This window comes from Talpa europaea (assembly GCF_964194135.1).
Source record: "Talpa europaea genome assembly, chromosome: 10".
Lineage (NCBI taxonomy): Eukaryota > Metazoa > Chordata > Mammalia > Eulipotyphla > Talpidae > Talpa > Talpa europaea.
In genome coordinates, this window is record NC_140077.1 from 6,057,023 (window position 1) to 6,078,594 (window position 21,572).

Here is a 21,572-nt window from a genome sequence, read left to right on the forward strand (position 1 = left end):
AGAATTTTTGATTTTTTAAGAAGCAATTATGCTGGTAACGCCGGTGTGTGGCTTTAAGCAGGTTTCGGGTCTCAGCACTGTCCTTTGACACCTGCATAGACAACATTGTGGTCCTCAAATATCTAGTTTCCATGAATGACTTGTGTGATTTTTAGATGAAAATGTGTATTTTTCAGTGACATGTTTACTTTCTATAAAATATTTAGAATCTATACCAGCAAAATCACTCTGTCTCGATTCAGCCTTCCCTGGCCACTTCAGCCCCCACCTGGAGGCTCCCAAGACGAGGGTGAGGGAGTAAGCAGGAGGGACAATAAATCCATCAAAGCCACAGAGGCCCACAATAGAGAAATTGTTGCTGAATCAATTTGGGAGATTTATTGAGGATGCAGTGCCATGTTCCCCAAACAGAAAAAAACTACCTCTCTGTGATCTTAACACAAAAATGGTTAAAATCACCCATTTTAGAAGAATAATTTATTTTCAAATAATACACTGCACAATTTTAGAATGATATTAAACAAGAATAATTAAAGGTTGTGATAAGAAGCCTTGGGCCAGGGACATTATCTGGCTGTGGCTGATAAAGGGAGAGATTGCATTTAAATGAAGACAGCTGACCTTCAGAAGTTGAAAGGAGAGGAGCAGTTCAAGGGGAAGGAAAAAAAAAAAAAAAACAACTTTCTTCTCCTGCCAAAACTGTTGTTTCTAGCTTAAGTTCCTTTTACCCTAGACTTGGAATCCACTGATATCCCCGTGGCTCCTCCCATCCCTCTTCACCCCCCCAGCATTGGATTTGAACATTTACGGCTTCATTTAGAAATTAGGAAAAGCTCTAGAGTTCCATCGCAACGGCCCTGTGCCCATGCTCAGTGCTCTTAGTACAGTTCCGCCTAAAGCAGGGGCGCTCACCCTGAACTTTGAATCTAGGATCCTAACATAAGAAAGCAGAATGCCGTATTGTCTAACGGATATAAAAATCGAAGTTTCTTTCCTTCTGGAAATCATTACCATATGCCTGAGCAAAATGGTTCCATTTAGGACAAAATTTCATTTTTATCATTGTAAGCAAAAAGTCCGCTTTTGATGTGGTGGGCGTGTTTGTTTCCAGTTGTGAGGCCAGTGCTGATGCTGTTGGAACTGACACATCCCCCATTCTGGGGTGGGGGCTTCCTCTTGCCAGCCTGGGTGATGAATTATAGTGGGGCGTGTCTTTTTTTTGTTTGGTCTTTTAAAACGTTATCGGTCGCTGACCTTCTGTGGGTTCTTTCTGGTAACCCCGAGGTGGGTTGTGCCAGAGTCTGCACTTTTGGCCTCCAGCTCAGCTAAACAGGTGTCACCGAGGAATCACAGGCTTCTGGGTGGGTGAGCTGACACCCCACATGCCCTGAGACCCGACTTAACAATCGGTCCCCGGTTTCAGAGTGGGGGTCTGTACATGACTGCGAGGGGCCACGCCATTCACATCTTCAGCTCGGCAGGCCACCCCATCTCTCTCGAAACAACTCAGCTTTGCCTGCAGCCAGCGACAATGAGTGAATGCCTCTGTTCCAGATCAAACTTGCTGGGCCCTAAAATTTAAATTTTATATGATTTTATATGAATTTTATGTTATGTTATACAAGTTTAATGCCATGAGGTATTATTCTTCTCTGACTCTTTCCAACCTTTTAAAAATGTGAAAGCCCATTCTTAACGCAAGGGCCCTGCGAGAGCAGGGGGTGGGGTCTACTGCGAGGTGTGTGATCCCCGACCTGCGGGTGCGCCCGTCTCTGACAGCAGCCCCGGTGGGGGCTTTAGGGAGCAGGACAGGGCTTTTTGTATTCCAAACCTACCAACTTTGAAACCCAACCTCTATTTACCTAGACTTTTCTTTAGTGGTCCATTTTGGATTTAGCATGCATGAGCATGTATCTGAGGCTTTGGAGGGAACCTGTTTACATTTGCAACTGTCAGGGCTTCTGAGAGTAATGAGTTACATCCATGAAGCTACCTGATGACTGGAGACATGCTCTGATTTCCAAGAAACGACAATAGTAAAATGTCCTTAAATAGTCATAGTTCCAACTATTTAAAGGGGTCCCGCATTTTTTCCATTTTGCTGGGTTTGGATTTGAAACCAATGATGCGGAGCAGAGCAGGCAACCCTCCTGGGTCTCTGAAGTCAAGTTGACCACGCAGCACCTGCAGTGCAAGCAGGTTGCAGCACTCCCCAGTTGCCAGTGGCTTATTGTAGGGAAAAGGGATTTACTTGGGCTTTCGCCCGCCTCCCAACACCAGCCTCTACAGCCACCAACTTCGGCCTTGTTTTTCCTCCTGGGTTTTGTTGCCCACACGTGATATAGTCTTGGTGCAAAAAGTGCTTGGGAGTGTGAGCACAGGGCACACTCGCCTGTAAATCGGATACCTGGGCTGAGAAGCCAGAGAGCACAGGGTGCATGTAGCGTAAGCACAGACACCTGGGTGGAGAGAGAGGAGGGGGGAGACCAGCCGAAATTGTGGAGATCGCAGGGGACTGGTGGTCTCCGTTGCTGCCAGCCTCCAGCATGCCTGTCTGCTGGGGTGCCTGTGTACCTGCTTCCCTGTTTTAACTCCGAAGGCCTGTCAGGTCTCCCGAGGACTCCAAGATTCTTTTCTGGTTGCCTGAATTGGCAGTGAACCTGCATGCCCTGCCCTGGGTTGCCGGCCTCCATTTATTCACAGTGGTTGTGGACACATAATGAGGGGCAGCCTTGGGCATGTAGAGTCAGGGGCTCTAGGAGGGCCTCTGGGGGAGCCAGGGGGAGCTAGGCCTCTAATCCTGGGATGGGGTGTTCCTCGTCCTGTCCCAGCTCTGGTATCAACCTTGTAAGAGCCTGCTTTTGAAGTAAAAGTCTCATCTTGCCTTCTTTCAGGAGTACCTGGACCTCAGTCAGCCTCTCGAACAATATTCACCCAGTTACCCCGACACAAGGAGCTCTTGTTCTTCAGGAGATGATTCTGTTTTCTCTCCGGACCCCATGCCTTACGAACCATGCCTTCCTCAGTACCCACAGATCAACGGCAGCGTCAAAACCTGAATGGGCCTGGCCTCCTGTCCCCTCACAGGACAGCACCAGGAAGCTAGCGACACTGAGCAGGGAGGTCAGGCCCCAGGGAGCTTGCCGCCTCCCTTGTATATAGGAATCAGAGGAGTAAATAATGGGAAAGTAATCGGCACACGTGTAGAGAATTTATACGGTTGGACACTCGTCATGGTCACCGGGGGAAGAATGTTTCCGGGGCAGTGGACTGCCGAGGGCCACTCTGTGCCCGTGACCACCGTGGGTGCTGGCTACGGACCAGCCGGACTCGAGGCGAACCTGTGTTCTGCCTTCCTTGTGAATTTTGTAATAATTGGAGAAAATATATGTCAGCACACACTTACAGAGCACAATTGCAGTATATAGGTGCTGGATGTATGTAAATATATTCAAATTATGTATAAATATATATTATATATTTACAAGGAATTATTTTTTGTATTGATTTTAAATGGATGTCCCAATGCACCTAGAAAATTGGTCTCTTTTTTTAATAGTTATTTGCTAAATGCTGTTCTTACACAGAATTTCTTAATTTTCACCGAGCAGAGGTGGAAAAATACTTTGCTTTCAGGGAAAATGGTATAACATTAATTTATTAATGAATTGGTAATATACAAAACAATTAATCATTTATAGTTTTTTTTTGTAATTTAAGTGGCATTTCTATGCAGGCAATGCATCGAACTAGTTAACCTATTCTTGAACTTAACTAGTCATCAGATCCTTTGAAAAGAGAAATATTTACAGAATATGACTAATTGGGGGGGAATAAAGTTTGATTTATTTGTGCTTAAACTCTGCTGAAACCACGTAAATGTCCACATTAGGAACCACCGGTAGGAGAAGGTGATTTGGTAGCTCTGACTGGGCCCTGCTAGCATTTGACTGGACTTCCCAAGACAAATGGTACCAGCGTTCTCTCAAAAAGATGCCTTAATTCATTCCTGGAGGATGGACCTTCGTTAGAGGATGGCGGAATGTCCTTCTCTCTGCAGCTGGCCTCTGCCCGAGTTGCCCATGAGTCAGATCGGCCTGTATTTTCTTCGGTGAGTTTCGCTAACGGTTTCCATGTTCCTTGATGTGGGAGAAGCCTCATAGGATCTTCCGTCTCATCCTAGAAAAGAGAAACTGTTCTGCTGGGAGTTTGGGAGATTTCCATCTTGCGAAGGGATTGCTTCCATCTAATTCTGGCAGGACCTCGCCAGAAAGATCCGGCCTGACACCAGCGCCAGACAGAGCGCCACGGCACACGAGCCGTCTTACAGTGTTTTGTGTTTTGCTTTCGAAACACTCACTTTGCTCGAGCCACGCAAGATGAATGCAGATGACACTGATTTTACATGTTACAGAATTGGAGAAAGTATTTAATAAAACCTGTTAATTTTTATACTGACAATAAAAATGTTTCTACAGATATTAATGTTAACAAGACAAAATAAATGTCACGCAGCTTATTTTTTTAATACTCGTGTCTTACCCGATGGTTTCCTGTGCTCAGAGGTGTGGACTCAGTGCCGTGTGGTGTGATTGCAGAGAAGGCAGATCTGGGGAGGTTTGGTGTGTGTGCCAAGGGGGTCACTTGTTGGAGGGGTGGGGTGGGAGGACGCGTGGACCAGCAGTACCTGGGACAGGGGTGTCCAATGGAAAGGCTGAAGAGGTTAGCTTGAACCCTACTGGGTTGCTTCCTGGGCTTCAGGGCATCCCAGAGGAGCAGACCAGCAATGCCGCAGGAGAGAGCTTTGTAGAGGGGGTGGCTTGGCGAGCCTGGCCTCCTGGTCTTGCCATGAGGGTTAGCTGCAGGTACTCAGCACACGCAATGAACATTCCTTTTCATCTTCCTGAGAATTGTTTTGTCCATTTGTGATTTCAGTGACCTCACAAGGCTGTTCATCCATTACCACCCTCTGATTCCTAAACATGTTCATTACTCCAAAAAGAAGCTCTGTACCCACAAATAGTCCCTCCCACCTTCCTCTCCATCCAGCTGTGGCATCCACCAGGCTGCTGTCTGTGGACTCACCCGTTCTAGTCATTGCACATGAGTCGTGATAGTATTGATGGCTTTTGTCTGGCTGCTTTCACTGGACATCATGCCTTCGGGAGTCATCCATGTTCAGCGTGGCAGTCTTCCTACTGCCAAGCCAGTCTCTTGCGCCACGTTTTGCTTATTCCTTATCTGTTGATGGACATTCGGGTTGATTCCACTTTCTGCTTATTTGGAGCAGTGCTAGGAGGAACTTCTGTGTGCAGGTTTTGGAGTGGGCAGGCTTGCTTCCGGATGCATGCCTACAGGTGGGTCATAGGGTGACTATTTTGACTTGTTGAGGAGTTGCTTGACGGCCGTCATTCTGTTTGCACTTTCTCACTGGCATTGCATGAGGGCTCTGGTTTCTTCGTATCCCCAACACTGAGTATTGCTCATGTATAAATATCTCAGTATCGTTACAGCCATTCTGTTGGGTATGAATTGTTTTCGCAAGAGTCCTGGCTTTTCTAGAATAATACACTTCACTTATTTGGCTTGGCTTTTGCCCTTGCAAAATCGCCGTCATAGCTAAGAGGCCTCAGTGGAGACTCACAGAATAGAGGGGCTGAGAAACTGATCAACTTCATGTCTCCCCTTTTGGCTGGGGAAGCCAGGAGGCACAGCCACGTGATGGGAAGAGACAGACTCTCCTGGCTGTGATCCTTGAGCCCCACTCTCCCAGACTCCTGGTTTTATATCAAAGTCTGGTGAGCTTGAGCAGTCCTCGGGGCTGATTAATGCACCATTATTTATGTATGCACATCGGAGTCTTCCTTATCCAGCCTGCGTTTTGATGTTATTTATTTTTTGATGTTGTTAAAGATGAAAGCAAAGTTTATCTTCTCTCACATTTCGTCCCCAGGAAGCCTTGAAGTGACTTGGCTGGGCAGGGGCTACAGGAGCCTTCCATGTCTCCAGTGACATTCTGGAATGGGGCCCTTCTTGTGTTCTTTTTTCCTCGGGGTTTCCGGGGGTTTTGATGGGCTCCTCAAAATTGCCTCCAGGTCACCTGAGGTGCTGTGGCAGACAGTGCCTCTGGGGACAGGCAGCGTCAGTTCTTGGGGAACCCAGCCAGCTTTGCTGTCCTCTGGGAACCTTGGGAATAAAAGTTGGGGTGTTTCTTCTAGCTTGCAAAGCTGAGTCCTCGGGGGTTTAGTTTGGTGGCAGTATTAGGCTTAACATTCCAGGTAATTGATTTTCCTTCCTCTAGTTCAGAACACCACTTCTTTGCTAGTTGTGTCTTTAGTTTCTTTCTCCTCTTCTGATTCCTTATTTGGGGAAGTGGGGTGCTTAGCCAGGTGTTCCTGACAAGTCAAAATCCTCAGCATGATGTACTTAGGAAGGAGCAGAGAACCTTTATGAATTTATCAATGAAGAATAGAGGAGAAAATATTTTCTTAGTCTGTAAATATGGACAAATGATCCCTTTCTTAAATGTTATGAGATTTCACCTGTGACTTACCGAACACAGTGCCTGCTACATAGTGCTCAAATATTAGCTGCTGTTTATCTATCAGTTTATCTGTACCTTTCTGTCTGTAATCTCTTTCTCTATCATCTGTTTATATCTGTCTGTCTTTATTGACCCATTTATATCACATAGATGTGGACATTGACATGGGTGTAGATATAGAAATATAAAAAGAAAGTGTGTGTGTGTGTGTGTGTGTGTGTGTAATTGTCACATTACCGTAGAAACTTAGTCGTGAAACTATTAGTAGAACTGCTAGTAGGTTGTGAATTTCCCTAGGGCCGTGGCGCCCCCCCCCCCTTTTAAAATTATAACCTTTAAAGTTTTAAGTCAGTGAAAGTAATGAAATTGTGTCCACAATATTCAACCTTTATGCTCCCTTTGAAAACAAGCATTTGCTCCCAGAACTCTGCCAGGCAGTGGGCTGCATGAGCTTTGAGGGAGAATTCAAGGCACAGATAGAGCTGGTGAATTCTTAAGTCCCATGTTCCCAGAGGCAGATGCGGACAGAAGCCAAAGCTCGGGAGATATTTTTCAGGAAGATTCCTCCTGATTCTGCATGTGATGTTGTCACAAGCGGATTAAAGTGGGTGCTGTGACAAAAGGAAATACCAGCTGGGAAAAAATAAAGGCCGCCCGATGCAGTGCGTCCCAGGGCTGCCATTGTGCATTGTCCAGGGCCCGTCCTGCCAAATGGTTGGGAATTGTGAAATCGGTATAAGTTACAGGACCGGACTGGGACCAGCTCTCCGTTCCTGGGGGAAGTTCAGCAGGGGTTCTGGCCCACTGCTGGTACCTCATTGGTGCCAGCTCTGACTGTAGAAGGTCACGTGGAGACAATGGCTGCAGAGTTTACGCAGATGGGGAGAAGCCCTTAAAACGGCTTGGTGATTTGACTTGCTGCTGCTTCTGGAAAAAGGCTGAGTGTGCCTTTGTGGCACTAACACAGCAGGGCAGGAAATTGGACCCTTTCTGGCATCACCTTTACTCCCCGTGGGTCTTGGTGCCTGCCATCACCCTATAGTAGTCAGAGCTGAGGATGAAAAAGACAAAATCAAAGCTTTAGGCCAAGGCTGGGGCTGGGGTGTGGTTACGGTGAGCTTGTCCTGATTTTGTGCAGATGATGGTGCGAACTATGATTCACTGTCTATCTGACCTACCCCCCTCCTCTTACACTGCCTGAGAGCTCAGAAAGGTATTTTATATTTTCAAATGGTTGACATTTTTTAAAGGTATGTGTATGTATGACATGTGAAAATGATATAAAATTCACATTTCGGGAGTCATAACCACGCCACACTTATTCCTCTACTATGCTATATGGTGGTTTTAGGGGCACAATGGCAGAGCTAACTAGTTACAACAGAGTGCGTCTGGCCCCCAAGGCTGAAAATATTTCCTGTCACCCTTTACAAAGATATTTGCCCACATTGGGTTCGGATAGCAATATGCCAGGTGGATGCCAGGTCCATACCGGTGGTTTGTGGATTAAGGCAGTAGCAGGTAACAAGATGCTGAAATTAGGTGATACTTTCAAGAACGGGGCCCACTTAAAAGAGGAGCCTAGGGGTGGGGATAAATGTTACAAAAAAACATCATCTAGCCAAGGGAGATGTTCTAAAATCCTCTGGAGACAGTAAGCGGCCATCTCTATGTGTCTCGACGTGCCCCCTGGCATGTCTCTGCCCTGGAGCCTGAGGAGCTGGTGCCCAGCACTCTCCCAAACAAGGTTGCCACAGAGACCTGCAAACCAAAGGCTAAGTAAATAATGTGGCTCTTCCAAAGGAGGGAGGTGAGAGGTTGACATTGGGATTTGAATGATGCTTGTTTGGCAGGAAGTAAATCTGATCTCTTCCAGCTAAGGAGCACCTTTGTACCGAAACACTCTGTGTTCCTGGCAGGCCTGGGACACCGAGTCCAGAGGGCAGGACGGCCCGCTTCACAATCTTCTGGCCGGGTTTTATTTTCCACTCTCCCGGTGTTCTTGCACGCTTTAAGATTTTCATGGAAGAGAGGATAGGCACACATCCTTGTCCGAAGTCTTCTCCGAGCACAGAGGCCATCCCAGGACGGCGGGGTGACTGAGCCACGTTTGTTCCCTGCACACGTAGCTAGTGCCACTTGTATTTGGTTCCCCGTTCCCGGAGCTAAAAGCATCTCTCAAGGTCAAATTGCTTGAAGTGACAGAGCTGCTTGCTCCATAAATCAGCATTTGGCGTCCCCACCTGAGCGGGTCCGGGGGCAAATCTGCACACGCCATCCGTGGTGCGGGGAATGGACGCCGGCCGTAGAAATGCTTGCATCTGGTTTCAGCTTTCCCCTGTCTTCTCGGTGAGGTTTCAAGCAAATCAAACACTAAGCCCTTATTTTTCTGACCTGAAAGCAGGTGAGTTTAGTCAAGTGCAGGAGACTTGAGATGGGGGGAACTGCTGGGGGGAAGCTGAACCCCTGGCAGATTCCCAGCGTGAAAGCCGAGACCCTTTTCAAAGACCAGGGCGGGTGCCCGGGAGACGGCGGGGATGTAAGTGGTGTCCCTTGAAAGGTACACATTGTTGGCTCGAGCTGATTTACATGGCACCTGTAGCCCCACGGAGAACCTGAGCCGCCCGGGCAGCGCTGGGCGGGGAGCGGGGCTTGCTGGTGCGCGCACACCCTCGAGGACGGCCTGGCAGATTTTCAGACGAGCACAAACACCCAGAGTTCCTTTGACGACCCCCTGACAGCGGGTTCAGATCTGACACGACCCAAGGGCTCCTTAGGAGAGTTCAGGTTGGTTCCACTTCGACAGAGGCGTGCCCAGCTTTTCAGAGAGAAGGTGGGAGGCAGGGCACAGAAGGGTTGTCGAGGGAGGGTCTGAAGTGGGCCTGGGAGGGGGATTGGGGATCGGGTTGATTTGGAGCTGCTTGTACACAGCAAGCACAGTGCTTTTATGGGAGTCAAGGGGGTTGTTACTGCATCTGAGGGATGGGGGATTGGACAGGGAGCCAGAACTCGCCAGGGCACCCTCCCTGGCCCACCACTGCTGGAATGTGTAGCTGGCCTGAGCAGTTCCTTTTTTTTTTTTTTTTTTAAAGATCTATTTTTATTTATACAAGAGCCTGGGCATAGGCCAGATCCGTTGGAGGGTGAGAGGATTCACCAGAGACAGAGCGGGGAACAGAACAGGCAGATTGACAAAATACACTGCTGAGGGGAGCAGCGGGCGAGACAGGAGAGGTCTGCTGTGCCATGTGGGTAGCTCCCCAACCAGCTGGGATTGAACTGGCACTGTAGAGGCTGCGGACAGCTTCACAGCACTGCGCTCAACTGCCTGAACCACCAGGGAGGCCCAGCAGTTCCTTTCTAAGCCCCTCAGACCAAGGTTCTAAGCACACCTGACTCCTCCCCTCCCCACCATCACAGGCTGGAAGGAATGGGGGACATGTTCACCTCCCTTAAAAAATCCTGCCTGTCAGAGCTGCCAGGAACCTTGGCTGGGAGATACGGCTCGATGTGACGGACAGATGGACAGAAGACTGTCCTGAGAAGCCGAAAGGCCCTGACTTCATGCAAAGGGAGGCTCGGGTGGAGTCCTTAGCTTAGCTTCCAGAAGGCAGAGCCTAGGGTCATGGTGCATTACCAGAATGAGTTTCCAGAGGGGAAAGCCTTCTTGGGTAGAGTTGGCACTGGGCGGGGACACCCATCTCAAGGGGGTGGTCCCTCGAGAGAAGGCTCTTAAGACTGTCCAGAAGCAAGTTAGTGAGGTTGGTTGGTTAGAGGTGGCCTCTGGATCCATGTTACTCTGCTCTCCACTGAGCCAACCAGTCACCGGTTACTGACAGTGGGCCAGGGCAGCACTGGGGTAGCAGGTACCCCACTTGTTACTCATTTTTGAAACAGTCCTGCAGACTGTTGTATTAGTTTCCAAGTGCTGCTGCAAGAAATGACCACAAACTTGGCTTAACACAACAGGTATTTACTCCATCCCCTTCCAGAGCCCAGAGTCCCCAGTCAAGCAGGTGGTGCCTTCCACAGGCTCCTGGAGGGCAGCTGTCTCCACTGCTTGCAGCTTCTAGCACTCCAGGCATTCCTCACCGACTTGTCTTCACACAGTCGTCTCTCCTCCATGTGTGTCCCCAGTGAGGTCCTCACCGTGGAATTGAGGCCCACCCACATCATCCTGGATGGCCTCATCTTGAGAGTTTTAATTTAATGATATCTGCAAGGTCTCTGATTCCAAAAAAGCTCACAGTCACAAGTTCCCTGGCTAGGGATGGACATATTTAGAGCAGGGTGCAATATTCAACCATTTACATACGTGGAAGGTGCGGTATTTGAGACTTGGGGGTCCTCTTAAATTATATTACAACCAGATTGGTGGTGATTGAGGTCGGTATTCATGGTTAACTTCCTGGAAGCTTCCTTTCATCCAAGGGCTTTCTGGGGAGCTAGGTTCTGACAAGACAAGAAGGGTAATGCCCATTCCTGTCATATCCTGTTGAGAAGGGAGCTCAGTGAGGTGGGCCTTCTAGCAGCTTCTCTCATTTCACCTTCCTAACATGCTCAGGTAATAAGAACAGGGAGCAGGAGTTTGTTCACAATTACATAATTGTGGGGGTAGGGGTGGGGGAGTTGGACCCAAACCCAAGCTGGCCCAATTCTAGATCCAGATTGTTCTTGATGCCTGCAGCAGCCCCGAGATTTCATCCCTCTCTGATGGGGGCCTTCAGCTGAGGTGTGACCCACACGAGACCCGCTTGGAGGGCAGAACCTGCTGAGGAAAGGGAGCGACCCAAGTGTGTGGGCCTTTCTCTGGTGACAACAGCAGTAGGCCTGACCCCTGTGCAGGAGGGAGACAGAGAAACCTGCTCTTATGAAGTTAGTTTAAAAAAAAAAAAGTGAATCAAAAAAAAATCAAGTACCATTGTTTTATAACATTATATAGATTTCAGATATATTCTACCTTATGCTCATCACCAAAAGTTTAGTTTCCATCCCTCATCATCCAGTTGATCTCTTTGACCAGTGTAATGGCAGGAATGGACACAGCGCAGGTTCTCTATGACCCGAGCAGACAGGGTAAAGGAGGAGAGAGTCCTGGAGCCCTCAGTGGCTCTTGCAGGCTTTTATTGGGATTTTACTGGGTACGCAGCAGGCAGGGGTGCCGGGGGGCTGGAAGGCCTCCCAGCCCCCAGCAAGTCTTCACTCTTTCTGGGCTCTTCGGCCTTCTCTGGTGGTCTCTGCTTCTCTTACACTCTCTCTTTCGTTCTCTCTGCTTCTGCTGGCGTCCCCATGACACCGCCCTTACAAGCCCAGCCTTAGCCCAGGTGAATCCCATCTACCTATGCCCACACCCTACTCCAGGTGCCGCCATCAGGCATGCATTCAGGACGCAGGGTTCCCTCATCACTCCTAATGGCAGGAGGACAGAAACGCCTGATACTTTTTTACTTACCCTATAACCAGTTTATCCCCTTCCCTTCCCCCCACATCCCTTCTGGTAACTGCTGTTTTGTTTGAGGGTGAGTATTTAAGGTAAAAGTGACTCCCTGAGTTGACTGGGCAAATCTCAGCCCAGGTCTCCATGAAGAGGGCCAGGAGTCCATCTCTCCCCCTGAAGATGGAAGAGATTTGGGGGAGGGAGTCAAGCTCGGAAACTGAGGGGTGAGGATGACGCGACGCGCCCAGGGTGGTGGCTGGCCACAGTGAGGTTTTCTTTCTCCCTCATGGTCTGAGTTTGCGCTTGCATTAGCAGCACAGGCTGCCATCACTGAATGCCACGGACTGGGGGCTTAACCACCCCAAGTTTATTTCTCACAGTTCTGGGGACTGGAAGCCCAGGATCAAGGTTCTGTGCTGGTTTGGTTTCTTCCTGGCTTGCAGATGGCTGCCTTCTGAGTGTGTCCTCATGTGGCCTTTCTTGAGTGCCTTTGTGCGTGTGTAGGGAGGAAGGAAGACAGAGGGAGAGAGGGAGAGGGAGTAAGAGAGAGAACGAGCAAGGAGAGAGAGTTATTTTCTTATAAGGCTGCTGATCCCTTTGGATCCTTGTCAGGGTCTCTCTCTTATAATTTTATTTAACTTTACTTCCTAGAAGCCCAGCTCCAAGTACAGTCATATGAGAGACTAGGTGTCCACATAAGAGTTTGAGTGGGACACAGTCTGGTCCGTAGCAGCCCGTCTCCCTCCCTGGTCTCATTGACCCGGATATTGTCTGGTGAGGTCTGACAAGATGCAAGGACTGGAATTCTCCACAGTCCACAGTCAGGGGCTCAGGTGCTAAACTTTTCTCCTCAGGCCAGTGGGGTGGCCTCTGAGTAGCCACAGGCTTCAGAGCCCTCCCTGGACCACAGCGAGCCCCTCAGCCCTCAGTGTGGGCCCAGCCAGTGGAGTCCAGACTCTGACTTTAAGCCTCGCTCGGCCCTCGCCCGTCAGAGAGGCCCTGGCAAGTACTCAGCCCCCAGGCCTCTGGTTCCTCATCTCTCACCCGTGTGCAGCATCATGGCCCTGGCCTCACAGGCACAGCTGTTGTCAGGTAACTGTGGGGAAGCCTGGAACGGTGAGCCCTTCACTGTAAGTGTGAGCAGCTGCTGGCCCTGCACCACGAGAAGCCGCCTCGCCCACGCCCAGCCCACGCCTGCGCCTGTGAGGCCCAGGACGTTTGTTCGCCTCAGCTCCTCAGACGACATGTCGGGATAACAGGTGGCTCCTGTTTTTCTGTTCTTCCTTCTCTCAACCGGTGAACCCGGCCTCAGGTACAAGCGAAGGTAATAAGACATGCCACTCCACACGGAGATATTTTCCTAAGGTCTGCCTGAAAACCACAGACTTTCCAGAAGGGAAGCGCTTGCTTTCTTCCCAGTTGACCTAGTTGCTAAGTCTTTATTTTCTTAAAGAGCCGAGCTCTTGCTGGTGTGGTGTGTGTCCAGGCCGGTCAGCATTTCCATTAGGAACACTTTCCTGGGCTTGAAAACTCAGCCATAAAGATGTGTTTTGGATGAAAATTGGTCCTCCCCCAGTGGAGCCTGGGAGCTTTATTTCAAGGGTTCCTTCAAAAGCTTTCACTGAAGTGCAAGATATGTGTGGCTTGTGGTTCACTGGACCGCATTTAGGGTTTGGATTTTGCTGTACATTTTTCCAACCTTTAATTTTAAAGTCATCATCTCCTATATTTATTTCCATGGTTAAAACGGGTATTTTCTTTTTATTCTTTTTCTTTTGGAAGAGGATTGCCTGAAAAGGATCTTTGTCCTTCCCAGTTGGGGTACGTGCTGACATGGGGGTCTTAGAATCCTAGACTGGAGGTCTCTTAAGTGTGTTAATTTGCTAACTGACAAGGTTTATGGACCTCGCCCTGTGATTTGGGTGCAAATTAAGGGTAGGTCCCAGCGTGCTTTGCTTTTCACTCCAGTTTGACTCCTGGCCTGGTCTTGGCAGGTATTTATGATTCTTTTGTTTGTTTTGAATGACCAGGAAAGAGACCCCCAGGCCTGAGCTGATTGTCCTCAGGGGAAATCTTGACAATCCACTCTGTATTACAATTCCCTTTCTCATCTCAAGAAGAAGAGGTGGCCCACAGAAAATGCAAGTCGACCCCACCTAGAAAGTGTCCATTTTCTCTTTCCATGCACACCTGTTCAATCCACTTCTCTCCCTGTAGTGCCCAATCTGGTGACAACCGTCCCAGCTGGAGACTCTGGATGTCTTGACTCCTCCGTCCCTCTCCAGTGTCCAGGGAGCCGCCACTTCTGGTCCATTGTCCTCCCCTGTCCATGTCCACCTCCTCGGCCTCGCCTGGGTCCTCACCCTGTCTAGACTGGGCTCAGCCTTGCACTGACCAGTGTGTCCCCAGCCAGGCCACCTTTTACCCGGATACCAGTTTTAGTCCTAAAAGAGTCACATCTCATCCCATTCCCTTCGTTTAAACATGTCCGTTGGCGCCTGCTGTCTCAGGATTAAGGCCAGTCTCTGCAGCCTGATGTGCCAGCAGCTTTCCAGGCCTCCCATAAACCACCCCTCCTCAGGAACCCTATGTTCCGGCCACTCTGAACCCATCATTCCGTGGACAAACAGGCCCTTTTCTAAAATCAATGTTCTGCTGTCTAGATCCAGAATGGCTGCTCCAGACACCGGTCTTTAGCAAACCCATCCAAGGCCCAGGTCAAGTGTCATATCTCTTGGAAATCTTTCTTTTTTTTTTTTTTTATAAATTTTATTGTTATATTCCCCATACAATTGCAGCCCCCCCATTCTGACCCCAATCCCTCCCCTCCCGCCCCCGCCCCCCTAAAAGTGTCTCTGGTTCATAGTTTTTTGTTGATTTTGATTTTCACTTTCTTATAGTTATTCATTTTCCTGGTCCCTTATTTAAGTTTTCTAGATTCCTGCTATGAGTGAGACCATCCGGTATTTTTCTTTTTCTTTTTGGCTTATTTCGCTGAGCATGATCCCTTCCAGCGCCACCCATGTTGCTGCAAATTGCATGTGTTTATCTTTTTTGAATGCTGAGTAATATTCCATGGTGTATATGGACCACATCTTCTTGATCCAGTCATCTATTTTTGGGCATTTGGGTTGTTTTTTGGAAATCTTTCTTGATTTGGCAATTCCAAGTGGAAGTCAGCACAGTCTTCAAAACTTGGTGATAATATTTGTCAGAGACATCGTGTTTTAGCTATTTGGGATCATGCCTCCTCCTAGACCGAGTGCTTTCAAGGTAAACTTCCAGATCTTTACTGACCTTTAAATTTCCTTTCTATGGTGTCCCTCCCATAGGAAGTGCTCTGACAACATTTTGTGAACTCAGAAATCACAACTGATATTTGTAACATTCTTGGCATGTGCCAGGTTCTATCTCATGTGATTTATACATTTTCACTTTTACAACCACCCATAAGGCCAAAGGACTCTTACAATTCCAGTTGCTGATGATCTGAGGCACAGAGAGTTTATGTGAGTGATCCAAGTTCACACAGCTTGGTGTGAACTCAGGCTGCCCGAGCCGAGAGCCTGCCTGCCGCTAAATCCTGACATTGCTCTGTTTTCCAGAAAATGAGTCCCAAGTCAAGTGCCCTGATCAATCTCTGGATCGACTTAAGGTCCTAGTAGGGACTCAAATCCAGATGCCATCCCGGCCCTGAGCTGTGTATTGTGTGTGTGTGGGCAAAAGGGTTTCTCTGGGCTCGTCACCTCCTCAGCTACTTGACCCGGATGGGTCATAGGACACATGAGGTTCGGGTGGGACGGTTGCTGGAGTGCTGGCCTGCTGTGGGGAGCAAATCATGCAAAACCTGAAATCCTGGTCTGAACAACCCCCTCCGGGCAGTGTCCAGTCTCGGGACCGATGGCAGGGACATCTGACCCCTTCATTGCCACCTTTGCCATCACACTCACTATGTGAGAGTTGCGCTGGGGTCAGACAACAGACACAGGCAGGTCGGCAGCTCATGTGTGATGCTGGTTTTCTGGACACAGGCTTATATGTGAACTACCTGGTGTCACCTCATTGGGTGGCTACAGTTTCCCAGTGGAGCACCTGTCAGGAGAACAGTGGTAACTATGGCTATCCTGGGAGGTGCTGGGCGGGACACAGCTGTCTGGAATGGATCCCTTCCCCTTGGCCACAGGCACCTGGTTCAGGCAGATACCACCAAGCGTTGATCTCTTCAGTAGAAGGTCTACAGGGACATGCCAGGTGTGCTGGAGGGGATGAGATGGAGGAAGAGGCCTCGCTGGCCCAGGAGGAGGGTGCTGGGCTCCCCAGTGTGCTCCTGCTGCCAGGAACCTGGGCTGGGTTCTGGGGACATGGAGTTACCTTCCAGCTCCAGGGATGGAGCCCATAACCTAGACTAGGCCTGTCAGCACGCTCTGCCGCCCCCACCTCCCCAACCCCCCAGTCCCTGACCAGCTGCAGTGATTGGTCAGGAGTGGAACTAATGCCGTCAGTTCAGTCAAAGGACTTTTGCTGGGAAGGCAGGACAATGACAATCCGAACATACTTGGGGAATCTGGTCACCCTGGGGGTTTGTTAGAGATGCAAAGTCTTCTGCCCCGAGGGCTGCGTTGGAATCTCTGAGCCTGAGCCCAGGAAACAGCCCCAGATAACTCCGGTGCTCACTGGAGTTGGAGAACCTTTTCTTGATTTCAGTACACACATGATGGACAGTAAGAACAAGAGGAAAGCGGCACAAAGGAGCCAGGTGACTGCCCAGAGTCACACAGCTGGTGAGGAGCCAGCCAGGCCGCGGAACAGGCATCTCTGTGCATTCTTTGAGATGTACCGCAATTCCAGCCACAGAAATCCCTTCTCACCTTTTGAAGGCCCTCCCACCCCCATGCTCTTCTCCAGGGTTGAAAATAAACTTCATCTGCTCCCAGGCTGTGCTGGGTGAGGCCTCCCTCTCGCTCATGTTCACGTGCCACACGTCGTAGACTCCGTGTCGGCTGCACTAGAGCCTTAAGCCAGCACGGCCCGCGTCCTGCCTGAGCAGACAGGGCCATGTTTGGCCTGAGACGCAGGGCATGTTGGGAGAAAGGTGGCGGCAGTCATTTTTTGGGTCAGACTGCTGCTCTCTTAGCTGGCTCCTTCCAGTTGGATCTGGGCACCCAGTTTGGGTTTGCCACCCAAGGCTCTGCCCCCATGCCTGTGAGGGTAGGTAGGAGGGTGGGGTGGACCAGCTGGTTGCTGGCCAGAGTCGTGGCTCCAGGCTGAAAGTCCAGGCATACCTCAGTCTCTCGCGTGGCTCCCCAATGCCATATTAGGCTGCCCCCTCTGAAGGGTGGAATCTCTGACTCATCCTCCCCCTCCCCCTCGCCCCCTTACTCCTGCCAGTTTGGGCCAAGATTAGAATTCGCTCAAATCTGTGGGTTCTAAGGGTGATGTGCTATTTCAGCTTGGCAAATGCCTCCTGCTTGTTATAAGTCAGAAAAAGCAGCCCTTTCCCGAAAGAGGCTTGGGGAGGCTTTTCTTGGTCATCCAGAGCTTTGCACAACCAAAAATGTGGTGATGTCAGAAATAAGCTGTGTTGCTTAAATGCTTCCCGGGGTGAAGGGATGAGAAGGCCATGAGACTTCTCCTCAGAATGTCAGTGACAAGAGCAGCCACCGGCCCTCCCTGTGCCTCCTCGGGCCCAGCCCGTACCAGGAGCTCTGCCCTGTATTAACCCCAAAGCCCTGTCACACTGGGCAAGCAAATGCCCCGTTTTAGAGATGGAGGGTCCACGGGTTCAGAGAAGTCAAGTCCAGAGCCTGAGCCCCGGAGGTCTTGCTCCGCTATCCCGTGCTCTCTGGAAGATGTGGTCTCCATCCCTGTGCGCTGGGGTTTGGAGGGAAACTCCCTGAGGGCTTTGGGGATGCAGCAACAGAGTGGGAAACTGAAAATGTGGTGCAGCTTGAAGAATCAGGGAGAAGGTAGAGGGTTAGGGCCCAGCGGCTTATCTCCTGGCTGGAGCTGATGGACACGCTCTCCCGGGGCTGCCTGGGGCCGGGCACTTGCTGTGCTCTGCATTGTCGTCTCTGCTCGTGCCCCAGATTATGAGAAAAAGCTGCACAGGGGCCCATGGCTGTCAGGTGCTCACCTCTCGGCTGGGAAGGCAGGACACCCCGCATGATGGTCTCTTGAGGCGCAGGGAGGTTTTCAAAGGAAATCAGGACGTGGTTATTCAAAGAAAGGGGCGGTGAGGCCGGTTGGGTGGAGAAACCACACACACTGGGGACGGGCGGGGAAGTCTCTGTGATCCTGTCTGTGGGTGGTCCTCACCCCGTCACTAGTGTCTGTGAGGCGCAGTGCGTTCAAGTGTGGGAGACCGGAAGGCGAGGTTACTTTGGCCAGGGGGACGGTCATTCTGAAGGGTGGTTTTGGAGACCGGTGGTTGATAACCAAGAAAGGACAACCTCGCGGAACTTACGCCCCTCCCTCAGGGCACAGCTGGCTCTGGGCTCTCCTGTCCTGGTGCTGGAACGCGCCTGCCAACCAAGCTGGGGCTGCAGGACTTGGGGGTGAGGGGGTACTCACACTAATTACCAGCTCTTCCTGCTCACTCCCCGGACTCTGAAACTCTGGGCCAGAAGAGGCCAGCAGACGATGAGCTCCCTCGGCCTGCCCCTGGGATCCAGACGACCGAGAGGTCTCAGGATAGAGAGGTGGCCCAGACCAAGGCTTTTGCTTTCGACAGGGAAACTGAGGCTGGAGAGGGGACGGCAAAACCCACGGTGCCACCACCCATGGAGTCAGGGGCTTCTCTCCGCACTCTTCCAGTCATCCCGCCAGTGCCATCCACGAAACACCTACTGTGTGCACAGCACTACAAACCCAGGCACGTGAACTTACCCTGTTAGGGAAGAAACAAGGAGACCCCAAACCACAACAAAAGGCTGCAGGACTCAGGCAGGCACCTCTCTGGCCTCTGACAGACTGAAGCCTTGCATCTTTGTCCTGAGGGAAAGCATCAGGCTAGAATATTCGTAAGGGACAGAGCTGCCAAAGGGGACAGGGGGAGGCTGGTGTGTGCGTGGTCACACACGTGTGCCTAAGGTCTCACCTCATTTCTCTTTCCTTCTGTCAGGTGCTGCTTCAGGGGGAGGGGCTGTTTATGGTGCTTTCTGGGGTCACATGTGTTCTTATGAGACTCCACCATTTTTAAGAATGAGGAATCGAACATTCCTTGGCTGTGGATTCCCACCTGGACCTCGCCTGCCTGTGTGCCCAGGGCTGTTACCTTCCTCTGTGACTGCTCCTGACCCTCCTCCTGGTCCTCTGAGTCCCGAGGTCCAGGGACATCTCTCCGAAGATCCCAGCAGAGTGAGGGCGGCTCGGGGGTTTTGCTCGAGGTAGGGCCCTTCTGCAGCTAGGATGGTCCGCTCTCGCCCTGGACCCTGCTGGTTGCCCAGCCACCTGCCTCTGCAGACTCACCTCCAAATAGCACCATCCAGAAATGCTTTGGACACTTGCAGAGCAAACGTCTTGTTGCAGTCTAGTTCCCAAAAGCAGCAAAAGTGGAAATTATGCTCTTTGAAGTAGAATCTGGTGAGCATGTGGCCAAAGGGTAGTGTGGTGGGTGTGAACTTCTGAGGGGTAAGATGGATAGAATTCTGACGTGGAAGGGCGAGAGAATCAAGTTAGAGAAGGTAGCTATCCAGTGCTAGCTAAGCCTCAAAGTCCTGGCAGACACGGCTAGTATGACCACAGGCCCCTGTCAGGGTCCATTCAAGAAAAGAGAGAAAAATTCACATCTTAGTGCCTGGGCCAGATCTTTAATGATTAAGAAAGGGGAAAAAGGAAAAGAAAGAAATTTAGTGAAATTGAACCTTGCTGTTTTCTCTTAAAAATGAAGTTTCAGTACAACAGGTAGGGCCTGGGCATTTGAACTGATTTGATAATTCTCCGACGGCCAGTCCTTTCTTAGGCGGTGGACACACCTCTTCACAGCTCTCAAACAAAGCCCCACCCTTCTGAGCAAGCATCCCCACCCTCAGAAAAACCTGCTTCCCGCGGGTGCCCTGCTGGCCTTGTCTTCAAGGCTGATCTGCACAGGGAAGAAATGGGGGGGTTCCTCTAGAACCAGGGAGGCAGAAGTGGGTGCAGGCCAGGTGGGGAAATGCCAACACTGTCCTTCTTACAGAACCACGCTCGTTCTAGATGCAGGACTGGGCTTTGGAGAGCTGGCCCTGACTGGATTCTGCCCCAGGCCGTGAACCCACTTCCCTGTTGTGACGGGGAGCCTGGGGAGGAGGGAACTCCAGCTGTCTCTGGCCCAACTCGGGGGAAACCTAGGACTCCAGGTTGTGAAGAAGTTGTGGTTGGCAGAGCTGCCCCCAGAGAGAAAAGCATCAACACAGAGGCTTTGAGGTCCCCTGGGACAGGTGCTGCAGGAGAGTCCCCCACTAAATGGGATAAAATGGGCTGGGGGGGCATTTAGACTCAGGTTCTTCAGTTTTTTCCAGCTTTGAGTTTGGGAGTTGAAATCCTAATGGTGCCTATGGAGATGCCACCCGCCAGAGTGCATGCTGCTCTGAGCTGTCCACATGTGGGGCCTGGACTCTGCAGCTCATGGAGTGGGGGTGGGGGTGGTCCTCCAGTTCTGCTGGAGCAAAAGCCGGGCACCACGGCCACATCCAGGTGGGGGCGCTTGAGGCCAATGAGACCTTCTACTGTGGCAGTGCCACACGGCCTTCTCCAGAGCCAGGCTCCCGGTGGGGCTGCCCAGTGTCCTCTGCCCATCTTGGCTGGGAGGACACCCCTTGTTTGCCCCCTGGACTCCTTCTCTCCCCTGACCTGAATGGACACACAGGCAGGCCACAGGACTGCCACTTGGTGGTACTTACTCCTTCCGGGTCCACCCCCAGTCACTGCCCTGGGACGTCTGAGTCTGGGGCCATCCGGGCTGTGTGGTTGCCACGTTCCTGCGCTGTCCTCTCCCTCCACTCCCCCCCCGGAAATGTCTGTCTGTCCCCACGAAATGTCCATCTGTCCCTGCTGAGGTTCCTCCCATGCTGGGTCCACACGGCGCCCATCCTGCTCTCACCCCCATGATTCTCCTGCTCCCTCGGACCTTGGGCTCTCTACTCATCATGGAGGCACACTCACCTCCTCATGCACATCTCTGCGGGAGCCTGCTCCCAAAGGCAGGGGCTCCCCAGGTCTTTGCCCAAGTGGACTGGAGGGTGATGCTCTGAGAATTGTGGCCCTAAGTTGCTACGACCTGACTTCTCTCTGCATTCTTGCAGTCTTCACTTCTTGTCCACTCTCGGCAGCGCGGCGGGGCTCCAGGCATGCCCACCGCTGCCGGGTGGCATGAGGGCTAGGCGAGGGGCTTGCACGCTTTGCACCCATTCTCACTGAGGGCAGAGAGAGTGGCCGTCTGGCCTGGCTCCACCTGGGCTCCTGGAGAGAGGCTGCTTCACGGTCCAGCGAACGTTCTCCCTGCTGCATGGGCCCGAAGGGACGTTGTGTTCTACGCCAGGCTTCTCGAGAATTTGCGAGCTCAGCTTTATGATGAGCTTATGACCTGAATCACCACCATTTCCTTTCAAGGGA

At 50.9% G+C, this 21,572-nt stretch overlaps 1 protein-coding gene across 5 annotated transcripts in view; it reads left to right on the forward strand.

Moving 5' to 3' along the window:
- The window catches only part of FGFR2 (fibroblast growth factor receptor 2), a gene marked incomplete at both ends in the record, with an annotated part of 89,843 nt that extends 86,784 nt beyond the window's left edge, over positions 1 to 3,059 (forward strand). For all 5 annotated transcript variants that reach the window (XM_084244978.1, XM_084244974.1, XM_084244976.1 and 2 more), the window contains one exon: positions 2,895 to 3,059. In XM_084244978.1, coding sequence (XP_084101104.1) covers positions 2,895 to 3,059 — 165 coding nt within the window. The remainder of the gene's footprint in view (positions 1 to 2,894) is intronic.
- Positions 3,060 to 21,572: the final 18,513 nt, after the last annotated feature.